This window comes from Podarcis melisellensis (genome assembly GCF_964234715.1).
Source record: "Podarcis melisellensis genome assembly, chromosome: 5".
Lineage (NCBI taxonomy): Eukaryota > Metazoa > Chordata > Lepidosauria > Squamata > Lacertidae > Podarcis > Podarcis melisellensis.
Window position 1 is genome coordinate 3,265,519 of NC_138537.1, and position 18,576 is coordinate 3,284,094.

An 18,576-nucleotide genomic window follows, 5' to 3' on the forward strand; every position below is an offset into this window, starting at 1 on the left:
AATTCACGCTTCTCCTAATTTTGCAGCGCAGGTCTCCAGCCAAATAATGTAGACGTAAATGCATATACCAGGGTAAAGAGGACACGGCAATGCATACATTCGTTAAAAGAACATACAAGAATGCATTGTATTAGAAGAAACTGGTTTTACAAAAAAAATTGTGTATGCGATGCACACACAGAAAAAAATGTGTATATCAGGTGAAATTTGCACTAAAAATGTTGATAGGTTTTCACAAGGATTAGGATTAGGAAATGGGAAGAACCACTTGGAAGATATTGCATTTGTTCCACTTTGTTGGTGGGGAGCCTTTGCAGTTCATCTTGGTTTGCATGCATAACACTCATGCATCTTCCTGTTATTCATTCATCCCACATGTCAGGGGCTCAGGAGCAGAGGCACAGGAGAGGGAGGAAATGGAGAGCGAGGGGGAGGAATCCGAGGGGAGCGTAGGCGATGACAGTGGTCCGAGGGATTCCCTGAGTCTCTCCAGTGAATCGGAAGATTCACAGAAGGGGGTGCCTATGGCCAGGGCAAGGGGGGTGCCAAGGGGGACACCCCAGAAGGAAGGGGCCAGAGGGGACTCAGAGAGCAGCAGTTGGAAATCAGGACCAGCTTCCCCACCAGAGCGCAGTGGGGGGGGAGGAGTCCCAGGTATCAGGATCAGGCTGCTCACCACCAGCGAGAGGAGATGAGTCAGGATTGACCACGCCTCCATCGGAGAGCGCGGAAACGGTCAAGAGGAAGGTTGCCCACTGGGTGCGCACGCCAAGTTCAAATGTACAGGCGAGCGGCACAGCAGGTAGCCCGGATAGGGAACCAGGTCCCAAAGCCCGCCGAAAGGAGGGACAAGAGTCAGGGGGGTCAGCGTCAGAGGAGTCCAGGAAGGAGGAGACCCCGGGGGGGCAGACGGACCCAGAGGAGGAAAGAACAACGGAAGAGGTGGAGTAAGGCTAGAGTCTTAAACTGGTGTATAGGGGGCGGAGACTCAGACGGAGCTTCGCCAGTCTAGGTTCTAGAAGTAGAGCTGCACGCTGCGGCTTGTAAATGGAAACTGAACTTCAATAAAGACTTTTGTACATTACAACCGGCTAGCGTTGGTCCTCTGTGAGCTGGGACCTGGAGGCAGCTCTGACACCACAAATATTTTTTTATTGGTTTTTTTCACAGTTTTATACATTTTAACATAACCATTTCAAACATTAAAGTACAAGGTTCCTTTGAACCTTTGAACCTCCTTCCCTCCATCCATGGGTTCCATGTTTAAGATTTAAGTTTGGTGCATCTTTTACCATTATCCATCTATTAAATATCTATAATTATCATACAAAATTGCCATTACATCCCTGCCAGTGATTTTAACTGTTTACAGTGGTCTTTTAGATAAATTACAAATTTGCTCCAGTCTTTAGAAAATACTTGATCTTCCTGGTTTCGGATCTTCCCTGTCAGTTTCGCCATCTCCACATACTCCATCAGTTTCATCTGCCATTTTTCTTTTGTTGATACCTCTCCTTCCTTCCATCTCTGGGCTAGGAGCGTTCTCGCTGCTGCTGTTGCATACATAAAAAGTCTTTTGTCTTCTCTTGGTAGCTCTTCGCCTGTTATACCTAGTAAACAGGCTTCTGGTTTTTTAACAAATGCATTTTTAAACATTTTCTGGGAAATGATACACAATGAGCGAAAATAAATGCACCCCACACATTTCAAATTACTTTCCAGCCAGGGGTTGTGGGTCTTATTAGTGGCCTTTTGCACAAGGTGACAGAGGGTTTTAATCCACTTTCATTTCATGAGCCTGGTATGCCCACGAATTTATCCTGACAGTCTCGGGGGCAATATGTGTCCCTTGCCCAACACCACTTGGAGAGGGTCAAATCTCTTCAAAATGCTGGGGGGGAGGGGTTAAAGCCAAAATAGGACAAATTCAGCTCGATATCTCCTGGAGATTGAGAAAGGTACCACGAGCGCCAAGACGATGCCAGTTTGATTAATGAGTAGAATCAAAGAAGCCATTAGAGGCAAGAAGCCTTTCTTCAGAAAAAAGGAAACATTTGACCAAATTGGGAGAGCAAAAAGGAATACAAACATGGACAAAGGAAATACAAGCAGACAGCAAAGAGAGTTAAAAGGGGAAAAAAGAAACTGAGGAACACACTGCTAAAACCTAAAAACTGCACAGGAACAAAATTCTTTAAATGTATCAGTCTTCTTCGTCTTTGGCGATCACTTATAGCTGAGTAAAATCGTCTTCCGTAAGCACAGTTTTAACAGTTGGTCTGTAAGTGACTGTGGAGGCCAATTCTGGATCCACAGGTCCTTCCACAGTGGGGACATAGGTTTCCGGGCGGGAGTTGATCATAGTGAGTGTTTGCCAAGCGTGCCTTCCTCTTAGCATATTTATCCCTTGCATCCTGAGTTCCAGCGTTTTCAAAGCCCACGACACCTTTGGGAAAGGCTGTTCTCCAACTGGAGCGCTCGCAGGCCAGTGTTTCTCAGTTGTCAGTGTTTATACTACATTTTTTAAGATTTGCCTTGAGACAGTCTTTAAACCTCTTTTGTTGACCACCAGCATTACACTTTCCATTTTTAAGTCTGGAATAGAGTAGTTGCTTTGGAAGACGATCATCAGGCATCCGCACAACATGACCAGTCCAACAAAGTTGAAGTTGAAGGATCATTGCTTTGACACTGGTGATCTTTGCTTCTTCCACTACACTGGCATTAGTTCGCCTGTCTTCCCAAGTGATGTGTAAAAATTTTCAGAGACATCGTTGATGGAATCTTTTGAGGAGTTGGAGATGGCGTTTATAAGTGATCTATGATTCGCAAGCATACAGTAAGGTTGGTAGTGCAATAGCTTTATAAATGAGTATTTTGGTTTCCCTGTGAATGTCCCGGTCCTCAAACACTCAGTCAAGAGAAAGCTGCACTTGGAGACAGGAGCAAAGGAAGGCGTCGTGACACCCGGGGCAGGCGTCACTACGGAGGACGCATGTGTGGCATTGCTATGTATGACGCATGCACTGTATCTAGTGACACCGCACATGCACTGTATAGCGGTTTGCTGCCCGTGTCACTCCAGCACCATACGGACGGTGCCGGGATCCTCTGCTTGCAGCTGTAGCCGCAAACAGAGGATCCTCCACATGCAGCTGCGGCGGCGCGATGGCTGCTAGCGCCGTCACGAGCCCCCGCAGGTTGACTTCTTGTCACCCCTGCAGACATGTAACCCGGGGTGCCCCGCCTGCCCCCCTATTGCAACGCCACTGCTTGCAGAGCTCAGGTGATGCTGGATTTTGGTATCAATGTCGGCCCTTGTGGAAAGATCCAGCAACTGAGAAATACATCAGTAACAAGAGACCAGCTGGTGAGGCAGCTGGATGGCAAGGGAATCTAAAGTGTGCTGAAGGAGAATAAGGAGATTGCAGAGAAACTGAAGGGATTTGTTGCATGTCTTTGCCTACGGCAAAATCCTGTGTCCGAACTAACTTTCACAGGAAAGGAGTCTGAGGAACTGAGTAGGGTTGGCATATTGACATAGCTGGAATACTGCAGTCAGAAGCAGTGTCAGGGCAGAAATCCCTTAGATTTTGCCCAAAAAAGCTTCCACTCAGCTGAGAATGCTTGAAGAACTCAAAAGTGAAATTACTCACCCACTAACAAAAATTACATATGTAACTTGTCCCTGAGATCAGCCTCTGTACTGGAGCACTGCAAACTGGCCAGTGCAACACTGATTTATTTATTTTTTAAGGTTCCAGGGGGATCTTGGATACTATAGGCTAGTTAGGTCAATGTTATTGCTGCCTCCAACTGTGAAGGCAGAACACAGCCGTTGTGGTTGGAAGCCATCGATTAACCTCTCCTCTCTGAAGTTGTCTAATTCTCTTTGAAAGCTATCCTAGTCGGAGACCACTGCTGTCTCCTGTGGCAGGGAGTTCTATAGTTCTTTGTGGTTGGCCACACTGGGAAGAGAATGTGGGGCTATGATGGGCAATTGACCCAGAAGCAGATTTGGGTGACCGGTTCTCCCACACTGGGCACCGAGCTAAGTGGGGCACCGCAAAGTGTCACAATTATGATGTAGTAAAGGTAAAGGTAAAAGGTAAAGGACCCCTGGACGGTTAAGTCCAGTCAAAGGAGACTATGGAGTTGCGACACTCATCTTGCTTTCAGGCCGAGGGAGCTGGCATTTGTCCACAGACAGCTTTCCGTTAAGTGGCCAGCAGAACTAAACCGCTTCTGGCGCAACGGGACACCGTGACGGAAGCCAGAGCGCACGAAAATGCCGTTTACCTTCCCACCACAGTGGTACCTATTTATCTGCTTGCACTGGAGTGCTTTCGAACTGCTAGGTTGGCAGGAGCTGGGACCGAGCAACTGGAGCTAACCCTGTCGCAGGGATTCAAACCGCCAACCTTCCAATCGGCAAACCCAAGAGGCTCAGTGGTTTAGACCACAGCGCCACCCACATCCCTTTTTATGATGCACACGCAAAACAGAAGGTGGGAGGCCTTGCAGAGGATGTCACAAAAATTTGAAAGACCATCGTTTACCCTCATTCCGCAAGGCTCTTCTCCTTCCTCAGGTGAAATATACTCCGAGTCGAGTGTGAATTTCATGCTCTTTATTCAGCTCATAGTAGCGATGAATGAAACTTTCTCCAAAACGTCGCTCTATATATACATCATTTACACAATGGGCCCCAAGTGATTGGCTACTTCCGGGCTGCTCCTGCAGGCCAATCAGGTTGCTGATTCACGTCCACCTGGAGCTGGATTGGGCGGCTCCTGCGGACCAATCAGACTGCTGCCTTCTGGATCCTATTGTTCTAGGATTCAGCTCAGTACATAACACCACTTCCACTCTAAATGAGTAAAGCATCACATTTGGCAACGTCAATCATGTGCCTCAACAAACGCAGGGGAAGGTTCCCAAATGATGCTCAAGGCAGTTGTGCGATTTCAGCCTTCGTATTTTCCACCAGACATCTGGAGGTGGTGGCGGGGGAGAAGGAAGCACAGGCCATCTGCTTGGCCCGCTGTGAAAATCTGTCGCCTCCACGTTGGCAAAGCAAATCTGTCCCTGGGAGAATACTCTGGGGACAACTCTGAGAGGAAAACATTGCCTCCCCACCCCCCAACCTTCACTACGGCACATAGCAGCCCATCTGTTTCCCTTGGCTGAGTGATGAGAGCAGCCCTTTGCGTTGAGGAATGCAGAGACACTGGGATTACTCAATGACAAGATCTCTGCTCAAGAAAAGGGGTGGATTCAGCTGTCTCATAGGCACGCGGGACGTAAGTGGGGGAATTTTTGGTCCCTTCGCTTGTTTCCATGGCCACCCACCGCTGCCGTTTTACGCTCAATTTCTTTCCTTAAAAAAATAATAATATTGAAGTAAATGAAACGAATGGATACGGTGAAAATAATAGAGGTACAAAAAAGCAGTGCAGCATATTGAGAAGAGACGTCACATTTTGCTGGTAGAGTACAAGGTGATATGATAGCCATCTTCAAATATCTGAAGAGCTGTCCCATGGAAGCAAGCTTGTTTTCTCCTGCTCTGGAGGGTAGGACTCGAACCAGTGGCTTCAAGTTGCAAGAAAGGAGATTACGATATGATACAATAATCTTTATTGTCATTGTCCCATACAGAACAACGAAATTGAAAAAATCTACATCAGACATTCAAAAACCAACAATCCCAGCTATCCCCACCTGGTTAGCCCCCTAAAAACTCTGATACCCCATTTTTAAATACAATACACTCCCACAAAGACTACCTTACACTGCATTTAAAACCAAAATCGCATTTGGATAGCAACTGTTTCTCAGGCGGCTAGTCATAGTCTTTATAACCCAGTGGAACGCAGGTGGCGCTGTGGGTTCAACCACAGAGCCTAGGACTTGTCAATCAGAAGGTTGGCGGTTTGAATACCCACGACGGGGTGAGCTCCCGTTACTCGGTCCCTGCTCCTGCCCACCTAGCAGTTCGAAAGCACATCAAAGTGCAAGTAGATCAATAGGTACCGCTCCGGCAGGAAGGTAAACGGTGTTTCTGTGTGCTGCTCTGGTTCACCAGAAGCGGCTTAGTCATGCTGGCCACATGACCCAGAAGCTGTACGCCGGCTCCCTCGGCCAATAAAGCGAGATGAGCTCCGCAACCCCAGAGTCGGCCATGACTGGACCTAATGGTCAGGGGTCCCTTTACCTTTTACCTTACCTTCTTCCAGAAGGCATAAACTGAAAGAGATCATTTCCGGGGTTCGCACTATCCTGCACTATCTCTGCAGCTTTCTTATGACACCTGGAAGCATAGATTTGATCCAAGGTGGGAAGAGTGCACCCAATTATTCTCTCCGCAGTCTTTACATTATGATTGAACATTAGGAATAGCTTTCTGGTGTAAGAGCTGTTGGAAAGTGGAACAGACTCCCTTGGGAGGTTAAGAGTTCTCCTTCCTTAGAGACTTTTAAGCAGAGGTTGGATGGCCACCTTTCAGAAGATTCTTTACCTGTGATTCCTGCATTGCAAGGGGTCAGACTAGATGGCTTTTGAGTCCCTTCCAGCCCTACAATTCTATTATTCCATAAATAGGAAAGCCAAATTTCACATTGTACCATGGAGAGGAAGTCCTGGGTGTCTGCATGTGTTGTATATAAGATAAAAATCCTACCAAACAGCATAGATCTACTCTCCCCATGTGGCTTTATCTGCACTTAGGTGAATTAATTTCTTCCCTAATCATGGGATGGTTCAAATTTATTTTTCTTTGCTGAAGTTTGGGGGAGTTGTTTATGAGCCCATTCCAGGAAGTTCTCTAGGTCTCTCCAGCGAGGAGGTCAGGGGAGAATTAGCTGTGGGATCTCAGAGCGGGTGATCTTCATAAAAGGGGAGGGGGAGGGAAGGGAAGGGAAATAAAAGATCAGGCTGAATTCAGATTAAAGGCCAGGCGGGATAGCTCTGTCTTAGAGGCCCGATGGAAGGGGGTTAAATCCTGAAGGGCGCTAGTCTCATGGGACAGAGCAGTCCACCAGGTCGGAGCCATCACTGAGAAGGCCCTGGCCCTGGTGGAGGATAATCTGACTCCCTTAGGGCCCGGGACCTCTAAACTATGGTTATTCATGGACCTTAAGGTCCTCTGTGGGGCAGACCAGGTCCCATAAATACAAGGTCCCTAAGCCACAAAGGGCTTTAAACACACCCTGAAACCAGAATTCTGTGTCAGCCAATGAAAAGCTGAACTGTAGAGTTGGAGGGTACCCCCAAGGACCATCTAGTCCCCCCCTCCCCGTGGACCAAGGGCATAGTTCAGTAGGAGAGTATCCACTTTGCATACAGAAGGTCCCTGAACGTTGCATCTCTGGTCAGGCTGGGAAGGAGCCCAGTCTGAAACCCTGGAGAGCTGCTGCAAGCCAGAGTAGATGATACTGCCATAGGTGGGCCAATATTATGACACAGCTTCCTATGTGCATATGGGCCAGCATTCCTCCCCCCTATCAGCTAGCAGGCATTAGCTGCTCAGCCAGAAATGGGTTAAAGCTATGGTTTTCCCAGTCGTGATGTATGGAAGTGAGAGCTGGACCATAAAGAAGGCTGATCGCTGAAGAATGGATGCTTTTGAATTCTGGTACTGGAGGAGACTCTTGAGAGTCCCATGGACTGCAAGAAGATCAAACCTCTCCATTCTGAAGGAAATCAGCCCTGAGTGCTCACTGGAAGGACAGATCCTGAAGCTGAGGCTCCAAGACTTTGGCCACCTCATGAGAAGAGAGGACTCCCTGGAAAAGACCCTAATGCTGGGAAAGGTTGAGGGCACAAGGAGAAGGGGACGACAGAGGACGAGATGGTGGGACAGTGTTCTTGAAGCTACCAGCATGAGTTTGACCAAACTGTGGGAGGCAGTGGAAGACAGGAGTGCCTGGAGTGCTCTGGTCCATGAGGTCACGAAGAGGCGGACACGACTAAACAATAACAGAAATGGGTCCATCAGTGGATAAACTCACCTGTTCTCTCCATCCCTTATGCAGAAATTCCCCCTTGCAATGTCTCCTCCAATGCCTGATTTAAATATGCAACTCCAACCGACTAAAAATAGGCCAAGCTTCTTACCGTGGGCGTTCGTTTCCCATTAATTAACATAATTCTTTGCATCTCACCTCTTCCCTTGCAAATTTCTTCTCTCGCAAGTTTACTGAGTTCCTTGCACCTTCCTTCTCCACACACACACCCCTTCCCAGGTGATTAAAATCCTCCTTTTCAAAGTTTTCAGCTTCAGGGAAACCTTTTTGCTGCATAGAGTTCTCTCTTCCTCGTTGACCTGAATTCCGGAGGGTAGGACGCCACTGAAAGGAAATTGGACGCTTTCGGGACGGCAGATGCTGAATTCAAATGGTAGAGGGGCCATTCCTTCTTTCCTTCCAGCTGCTCTGCCCCCTGGGGCTAATGCCAGGTGTTAAGTCGTGGGTGAACATATCAGATGACACAGCGAGTCTTCAAACAGCTCTTGTTTATTCACAGGCCAGAACAAAACTGAACTGAACTGAAGGGTTCAGCCAGCCTGCTTGTATAGAGCTCCACTAGAACGCAACAGTAACCACTTTCTGTAACTATCCAATCACTGATAGTTACAGTGATTATTTGCATATGTGGACCTGAGTGAAAACTATCTACAGTATCCCCCTGCTGGCCCAGGGTGAGAACTTCAGCACATAACAACAGGTATGGCCCAGCCTTTGGCACCACGACCCCAGAGGGGCCCAATGTCAGGGACTGGCAGGGCTCTGGTGCTGAGGCAAGTGGGCTGGAGACTGAGCCAGGAGAGGGGGGAGAGTGATTTATGATGATACCCAGCTCTACCTCTCTTTCAAATCGGAACCAGTGAAGGGGGTGAAGGTCCTGTGTGAGTGTCTGGAGGTGGTTGGAGGATGGATGGCGGCTGACAGATTGAGGTTGAATCCTGACAAGACAGAAGTACTGTTCTTGGGGGACAGGAGGCGGGTGGGTGTGGAGGACTCCCTGGTCCTGAATGGGGTAACTGTGCCCCTGATGGACCAGGTGCGCAGCCTGGGAGTCATTCTGGACTCACAGCTGTCCATGGAGGTGCAGGTCCATTCTGTGTCCAGGGCAGCTGTCTACCAGCTCCATCTGGTACGCAGGCTGAGACCCTACCTGCCCACAGACTGTCTCACCAGAGTGGTGCATTCTCCAGTTATCTCCCGCTTGGACTACTGCAATGCGCTCTACGTGGGGCTCCCTTTGAAAGTGACCCAGAAACTACAACTAATCAAGAATGTGCAGCCACCGAGACCATATAACGCTGGTCTTGAAAGACCTACACTGGCTCCCGGTACGTTTCCGAACACAATTCAAAGTGTTGGTGCTGACCTTTCAAGCCCGAAATGGCCTTGGCCCACTATACCTGAAGGAGCGTCTCCACCTCCATCGTTCTGCCCGGACACTGAGGTCCAGTGCCGAGGGCCTTCTGGTGGTTCCCTCGCTACGAGAAGCCAAGTTACAGGGAACCAGGCAGAGGGCCTTCTCAGTAGTGGCACCCGCCCTGTGGAACGCCCTCCCACCAGATGCTAAAGAGAAAAACAACTACCAGATTTTTAAAAGATATCTGAAGGCAGCCCTTTTTAGGGAAGCTTTTAATGTTTAATAGGTTATTGTAGTTGAGTGTTCTGTTGGAAGCCGCCCAGAGTGGCTGGAGAAACCCAGCTAGATGGGCGGGGGTTTATTTATTCATTTATTTATTTATTTATTTATGGTGTTCAGTGCCAGCCAGGAGCCAGGGCAAGGGGGAGTGGAAGGGGCATAGCTGTCAATGACAGATAGGAAGGGGGGGCACAGGACCTGTCAGAGGTGGAGGAAGAGACTGATCAGGCAATGGAGGGCAAATCCCTGCCATCTCCTGCTGGGCCGCTATATCCTGAAAAAGGAAAACCAACTCTTATCACCTCCAATGTCCCTGAAGGAAGTTGGTGTCTTGTCTTTGGAATTTAGAAGCAATACAAAACGCAAGTGAGAAGAAGATTTTATTCCTAACTAGCAAGCAATATATAAGGGAAGGTAAATGGTAAAGGTGGCACTGTGGGTTAAACCACAGAGCCTAGGACTTGCCGATCAGAAGGTCGGTGGTTCGAATCCCCGCAACGGGGTGAGCTCCCGTTGCTCGGTCCCTGCTCCTGCCAACCTAGCAGTTTGAAAGCACGTCAAAGTCAAGTAGATAAATAGGTACCACTCTGGCGGGAAGGTAAACGGCGTTTCTGTGTGCTGCTCTGGTGCGCCAGAAGCGGTTTAGTCATGCTGGCCACATGACCTCGGCCAATAAAGCGAGATGAGCGCCACAACCCCAGAGTCAGCCACGACTGGACCTAATGGTCAGGGGTCCCTTTAACTTTACCTTTACCTAAAAGGTAAAGGGCCGCTGTATGGCTAAGTCCAGTCAAAGGCGACTATGGGGTTGCGGCGCTCATCTCACTTTCAGGCTGAGGGAGCCGGTGTTTGTCCACAGACAGCTTTCCAGGTCATGTGGCCAACAGGACTAAACCGCTTCTGGTGCAATGGAACACCGTGACGGAAACCAGAGCGCATGGAAATGCCGTTTACCTTCCTGCCACAGCAGTACCTATTTATCTGCTTGCACTGGTGTGCTTTTGAACTGCTAGGTTGGCAGGAGCAGGTACCGAGCAAAGGGGGCTCACACCATTGCGGGGATTCAAACTTCCAATCAGCGACCTTCCAATCAGCAAGCCCAAGAGGCTCAGTGGTTTAGACCACAGCGCCATCCACGTCCCCAGCAAGCAATATATATATAAATACCAGGACATGCACTTGGAAGTCCCGAAGAAGTGGCGAAGTGGCTCCCCGTGGTAGCTTAGATTGGACAGCCCTGCAACTGCGCAGTCTGTGCACGAGCTTCTAAATCACCCTCTCCAAACCATTTGATTTTATAGATAGCCACCTCCTTTCAATGTCCCACAATAACAATTTCTAACATTAATTAGGACATCAGATATTAGGACATCAGAGAAGGTCACCAGGGAAAGGGATGGAACAGAGGCAGGAAGGGTAACCATGTTTGAATCGCTGCCTCCTCGATATACAATTGGTCTTCCGGTTGGGTTTTACCATGCAGTTGATAGGGGAGTCAGCCCTCTTTCAAGGCCCCCTGTGTTCCTAGACATGGATTCTGGATCCTGCAAACAAGGTGGGGAAACGTTGCACAACCAATATAGAACAAATTATTTTCTTCTGCAAAAAAGAAAAAAGGAAACGCACAGCGACACTCAAACAGAGAGAGCAGATACTCTTGCGTAACTGGAATCAAGGATGCAAGTTAAACCAATTAAATTAAACCTGTCGGTGTTAAATAAGAACAAATTGCGCAACCCTCGTTTGCTTCATTCTTTCAAAGCACAGCACCGGCCTCTCTGGGGAGTGGGGCCTGGGGAGGTTCAAACTTTCTTCTACGCAAACAGACTTTGCTCTACACGAAGGCGAAGAGGCAGTCATAAAACTGTCACTAAAGAATGCAGTATGCAAAGTGCAATTGTCTGTGCAAAGTGCAATCATTCCAGACTGCAAAAAGTCAGCCCATCGTATCCAGTAAGCTGCAAGGAACATCCAATCTTATAACTGGCACCCTCCCCGCAGTGGTGGAGGAACCCTCTCCGGCACCCGGGGCAGGACACTGAGGGATGGGGCAGCCCGTACAGAGTGCGCATGTGTGGCATACCGTACGGAGTGCACATGCACAGCCACCATACGGGCTGCCGCACATGCGCACTCCATACAGGATGCCACACATGTTAAGTTGTGGGTGAACATATCAGACGACACAGCGATTCTTCAAACAGCTCTTGTTTATTCACAGGCCAGAACAGAACTGAACTGAAGGGTTCAGTCAGCCTGCTTATATAGAGCTCCAGTACAACGCAACTGTAACAATTTTCTAAAACTATCCAATCACTGAACGTCCCTTATTTGCATAACTATCTACAGTATCCCCCTGCTGGCCCAGGGTGAGAACAGTATCCCCCTGCTGGCCCTTTTGAAGAGGGCAGTGAGAGCCACAAGACTTCAAATTAATTCTCAGAGGCTTTTTTTCCAAACCCTCCCCTCTGCTCGGCTTTCCAGTTGCAGACTGCAAGGCGCCACGAGAGCTGGACCATGGCTTCATCACCTTCTCCACCCAACACAACCTGACCACGTACCAGTCAGCGATCCAGTATTCCTGCCAGCATCCATACTACGAGATGGTCCCCAACGTCACAGGTGAGAGCGGCTGCCCTGTGGTGGGGGGGGTGTCCGGTTTGCATGCTGGGTGGGCAGCAGCGACTGGACAAGGGATAAGCAGCATTCACAGAAGACCACAAAGAGTTGGTAAGATGGTCAAGAAATGTAGCTGGCCCAGGAGCCTGTGCTCAAGAGTTGCCTTCTAAAGGCCGCTAGGAAGCCCGCAAGCAGACCACGATGGATATTTGTCCGCAATAGGTTATCCAATATTTGCAGGTAGAGTGCCCCTGTACATGGAGGCTCCACTAGCTGTTGTGGCTCATAGCCACTGGCAAACAGAGGGTGGGGATTTAAGAGCATGTTAAGTTTGTTGTTGTTTAGTCGTTTAGTCGTGTCCGACTCTTCGTGACCCCCTGGACCAGAGCACGCCAGGCACTCCTGTCTTCCACTGCCTCCAGCAGTTTGGTAAAACTCATGCTGGTAGCTTCGAGAACACTGTCCCACCATCTCGTCCTCCATTGTCCCCTTCTCCTTGTGCCCTCCATCTTTCCCAACATCAGGGTCTTTTCCAGGGAGTCTTCTCTTCTCATGAGGTGGCCAAAGTACTGGAGCCTCAGCTTCAGTATCTGTCCTTCCAGTGAGCACTCAGGGCTGATTTCCTTCAGAATGGATAGGTTTGATCTTCCTGCAGTCCATGGGACTCTCAAGAATCTCCTCCAGCACTATAATTCAAAAGCATCCATTCTTCAGCGATGAGCTTTCTTTATGGTCCAGCTCTCACTTCCATACATCACTACTGGGAAAACCATAGCTTTCACTATACGTGCCTTTGTCGGCAAGGTAATGCCAACATGTTAAGTAGATATGTTCAGTTCTGAGAGGAGCTCTAGGAGGGGGAATCCAGCAGCATTTTGGTGTAGTAGTTCACTTTGAACTGGCTTCTGTAGGCATGTACTGGTCAGCGCCAGTGTCGTCACCGACACTCAAATCCCCAGTGCAGTTTTCCAGTTGTTTTCAAAATGGTTCCGGTTCCAGTGAGCAGCAAGCTCATCTCACATTCGATTTGCTTATACGTATGTCGCTGCCAGGCGGAATTCAGGCCCTGGCTCAGAAGCCACTGTAACCACCATTGAGAATTCTCCTCCTGTCTTCGGTCTTCGTGTGAGGAGAGGCAGGACATGCATTGCATTCTTAGGAAATCACCTTCCTTCCCCTTCAGGGACATTCCAGCCTCCCCTTCTGACAGCAGCGCTGCAAAAGTATTGATTTTGTCTCCGTGCCTTTGCCTAGCAATATCCTGTGTCAGGCCTGTTGCCTGGGGCTGCTTCCTTGCACTCCTAAAACATCTCTTGTTGTCACGGAAGATAAGCCTACCGATGGCTACTAGTGGGGATGGCTGCACGCAAAGACTTCTTTTTCAAACAGAGGTTCCCCCCAGTTTCCAGCCCATCTCTATTCCTTCCCTCCCTCAGCAGTCTTCTTCATCGCTGGCTATAGATCTCAACTGCATTTGGAATATTTTGTAGCGTTCTGGTCGTCTCACCTCACAAAGGAGATTATAGGGTTGGGAGAAGGTTCAGAAGCGAGCAACCAAAACAATCAAGAGAATAGAATTTTAGAATCTTGGATTGAAATACTTTATTGTCACTTGTACAATTTGTATACAGTGAGATTACAGTAGCACCCCCCACTCAGCTCTCTTAGTCTTAATTCCCCTCGTTTACTGACGCACACCCACCAGACCCGAAAGTCAGTTGCCCTGTTGTTATCTTTTCATTCAGCAGCCTAACAGTGCACGGATAGAAGCTGTTCTTTACCCTGTTGGTGCGACTAATCCTGCTTCTATATCTTCTGCCTGAGGGCAGGAGATCAAGAAAGTGCCAGCCAGAGTGGGAATCATCCCAGAGAATTTTCCTCATTCTCCTGAGGCAACGTTCTTCCGCGATGTCATCCAGCAGATTCAGGGGACAGCCCATAATATCTTGTGCTGGATTCACCACCTTCTGTAGGCACTTCCTATCAGTTGATGTCAAACCAGCGTACCAGTATGAAAGGACACTTTCTATTTTTGACCGGTAGAAGGAGACATCAAATGTTGGTTGACATTGTTCTTTCACAATACTCTGAGAAAATGGAGTCTCTGTTGGGCTTTCTTAACCACCTGGGTTGTATTGATTTTCCATGTGAGGTCTTCACTGAGATAAACTCCTAGGAATTTAAAGGAAGAGACTCTCTCTCCCCGATGTACAGCAGGGCTAGTTCTCCTCTCTTCCTCCAAAAGTCCAACACCATCTCCTTTGTCTTGCTGATATTAAGGTGCAAGCTGTTCCCTAGAATGGCCGAGTTGGAAGGGACCATGAGGGCCATCTAGTCCACCACCCCTGCAATGCAGGAATATTTTGCCCAATCTGATTTAGGGCAGATTTTAAAGAGGACTTCTTCACACGACACTTATTTAAACTGTGGAACTCCCTCCCACAGGAGGCAGTAGTGGCCCCCAACTTGAATGGCTTTAAAAGAGCTTTCAAGAAATTCATGGAGGAACAGTAGCAGATCCAACCTCTTTTCACCAATGGATATCCAGCAGACTCACCCTGCTAACTGCCCCCTATTAAATATAGTTGAACACACCTTTAAAAAGGTAAAGGGACCCCTGACCATTAGGTCCAGTCGTCACCGACTCTGGGGTTGCGGCGGTCATCTCGCTTTATGGGCCGAGGGAGCCGGCGTACAGCTTCCGGGTCATGTGGCCAGCATGACTAAGCCGCTTCTGGCGAACCAGAAACAGAAACTCCGTTTACCTTCCCACCGGAGCAGTACCTATTTATCTACTTGCACTTTGACGTGCTTTCGAACTGCTAGGTTGGCAGGAGCAGGGACCAAGCAACGGGAGCTCACCCCGTCACAGGGATTCGAACCGCCAACCTTCTTATCGGCAAGTCCTAGGCTCTGTGGTTTTAACCCACAGCGCCACTCGCGTCCCACACACCTTATTGTATGCCAATTAATACGGAATTTTACAAATTTACCATGGGACATTCTACTGAGGGAAAACATAATGATTAGAGTCGCAGGCAAAAAAGAAAAAAGATCAAACAAACAGGAAAAGCTTATTATACAAAAAAGAATTTAATGAAACAAAGAGGGTCAGGAAATGTAGTCTTTCAGGTAGAACTTATGGACTTTGACTGACTCTAACAGCCTTTCTGAACCTGTGGGTCTCCAGATGTTGTTGAACTGCAACTCCCATCACCCCTAGCTAGCCAGGCCAGAGCTCAGGGATGATGGGAGTTGTAGTCCAACAACATCTGGGGACCCACAGGTTGAGAACCGCTACGATATCTCAGGTTTAAACACAGTGTTACAGTCACAGCTTCTCTTCACCTCTTTTTACTCAAAATCAGTCGTTATACTTCAGTTTCTGTTACTGAGTTATGACAGTTAAACGCTTTTAACACCATAGTTTCTTTCACCGATTAATACCTTGGTTCGTGAGTGAGGGGCACCTCTCCTCAGTTACCCGCTCTCTTAGCAATCCCACTCCTGAGGGGTTCCCAGTGGTATAACAGACCCAGAGGATCTCCTCACCCCTTGCGATTCTTCTGTACCTAGAAGAACTCTCCCCCTCCTGGCTAGGATGAGACCCAGGAAGCCTGAATTCCCACAGGATCCGCCTCTCCCAGCTCAGACTCAGCTCTCCCAGAACACTCCTCTCTGTATACCTTCCCCAGACCCTCAACCCGGTCTCCCTATCCAAGCTGAGAGGCTTTTTCCTCAGTGTGGGTGTTTAACTTAACTCAGAACCAGTTCTCCCTCAGTCAAATCCTATCTTGCTCCCTATCTCTCCTCTTAAATCCAGCCCTATCTCTCAACCTGAACCCTGTCTAACGTCTCAAATCCAGCCCTATCTCTTAACTGGACCCTTAGCCCTATGTCTCTTCTCAAATCCAGCCCTATCTCTCAACCTGACCCTTAGCCCTATCTCATCTCAAATCCAGCCCTATCTCTTAACTGGACCCTTAGCCCTATGTCTCTTCTCAAATCCGGCCCTATCTCTCAATCTGACCCTTAGCTTTATCTCTTCTCAAATCCAGCCCTATCTCTCAACCTGACCCTTAGCCCTATCTCTTCTCAAATCCAGCCCTATCTCTCAACCTGACCCTTAGCCCTATCTCTTCTCAAATCCAGCCCTACCTCTCAACCTGACCCTTAGCCCTATCTCTTCTCAAATCCAGCCCTATCTCTCAACCTGACCCTTAGCCCTATCTCTTCTCAAATCCAGCCCTACCTCTCAACCTGACCCTTAGCCCTATCTCTCCTCTTAAATCCAGCCCTTTCTCTCAACCTGAACCCTGTCTAACGTCTCAAATCCAGCCCTATCTCTTAACTGGACCCTTAGCCCTATGTCTCTTTTCAAATCCAGCCCTCTCAACCTGACGCCTTAGCCCTATCTCTTCTCAAATCCAGCCCTATCTCTCAATCTGACCCTTAGCCCTATCTAACTCTTCTCCCTCAGAAACGGCCCATTTTATTCTCTCCCCCAAAGTGCTGCTCCTCCCCCTTCTGTGGCCAGCTGACTTTGCAGCCAATCAGAGAGAGGCTCCAGCCTTCAGGCGGAATTTCAGGGGAGACTCTGGTCTGGCTCTGCTGTCCGTCACAGATGTCTACTAGCCATGATGGCTCTTCCCTGCGTCCACGGTTGGAGGCAGGGATGCATCTGAATCCCAGTGGCTTGCTGGGAACCACGGGAGGGGGAGAGATGCTCTCTTGCTCAGATCCTGCTTGCTGGTTTTCCACAGGAGAACAGGATCCTGGACTGGATGGGCTATTGGCCTGATCCAGCAAATTCTCCTTATAGACTGAAGAAAACCGGTAAGACATTACGACAGCACCACCTAGTGGTATGTCCCCAGAGGACAGGATCACACTTCAAAACGACCTTGACAGATTAGAGAACTGGGCCAAAACAAACAAGATGAATTTTAACAGGGAGAAATGTAAAGTATTGCACTTGGGCAAAAAAAAGGAGACGCACAAATACAAGATGGGTGACACCTGGCTTGAGAGCAGTACATGTGAAAAGGATCTAGGAGTCTTGGTTGACCACAAACTTGACACGAGCCAACAGTGTGACGCGGCAGCTAAAAAAGCCAATGCAATTCTGGGCTGCATCATTAGGAGTATGGCATCTAGATCAAGGGAAGTAATAGTGCCACTGTATTCTGCTCTGGTCAGACCTCACCTGGAGTACTGTGTCCAGTTCTGGGCACCACAGTTCAAGAAGGACACGGACAAACTGGAACGTGTCCAGAGGAGGGCAACCCAAATGGTCAAAGGCCTGGAAACGATGCCTTATGAGGAACGGCTAAGGGAGCTGGGCATGTTTAGCCTGGAGAAGAGGAGGTTAAGGGGTGATATGATAGCCATGTTCAAATATATAAAAGGATGTCACATAGAGGAGGAAGAAAGGTTGTTTTCTGCTGCTCCAGAGAAGCGGACACGGAGCAATGGATCCAAACTACAAGAAAGAAGATTCCACCTAAACATTAGGAAGAACTTCCTGACAGTAAGAGCTGTTTGACAGTGGAATTTGCTGCCAAGGAGTGTGGCGGAGTCTCCTTCTTTGGAGGTCTTTAAGCAGAGGCTTGACAACCATATGTCAGGAGTGCTCTGATGGTGTTTCCTGCTTGGCAGGGGGTTGGACTCGATGGCCCTTGGGGGTCTCTTCCAACTCTATGATTCTATGATTCTATGATTCCTGTCCAGAGCTGTGCTTTGATCTTCCCCAGGTACCTACACGTGTGATGCCAGGGGGCTATGGAGAAGTGCGGAGCTGGGAACGCGCCTGCCGTCTTGTCAACCAGGTACCTAGATTTTGCACTGAAATGCAACCTTCATGCCAGCTGGCTTCTTTAATCTGCTCACCCTCTGGTTTTAGATGCAAACCTTTCACACTATGCAGAGCTCCTCGTGTGGCCAACTCAGAATTAGTGGGGTGCAAGAGGGGTCTGCTTTTGTTGCAAATATGGCATATGATGCTAATTCACCCCAGGGCAGATCATTGGTACATTCTGCCCTGTCTAGTAGCATCGCCTCTCCAGATTTTAGGGGGGAAATCCTGCCAGCCATCATCATCATAATTTATTATTTATACCCCGCCCATCTGGCTGGGTTTCCCTAGCCACTCTGGGCAGCTTCCAACAGAACACTAAAATAACCTATTAACCATTAAAAGCTTCCCTAAACAGGGCTGCCTTCAGGTGTCTTCTAAAAGTCTGGTAGTTGTTTTTCTCTTTGACATCTGGTGGGAGGGCGTTCCACAGGGCGGGT

At 48.6% G+C, this 18,576-nt stretch overlaps 1 protein-coding gene across 3 annotated transcripts in view; it reads left to right on the forward strand.

The window, feature by feature from the left end:
• Nucleotides 1-18,576, forward strand: part of MASP1 (MBL associated serine protease 1) — a 105,978-nt gene that overhangs the window by 61,424 nt on the left and 25,978 nt on the right. For all 3 annotated transcript variants that reach the window (XM_081910992.1, XM_081910989.1, XM_081910990.1), the window contains exons 9-10: nt 12,148-12,285; nt 18,036-18,110. In XM_081910992.1, the coding sequence (XP_081767118.1) occupies nt 12,148-12,285; nt 18,036-18,110 (213 nt within the window). The remainder of the gene's footprint in view (nt 1-12,147; nt 12,286-18,035; nt 18,111-18,576) is intronic.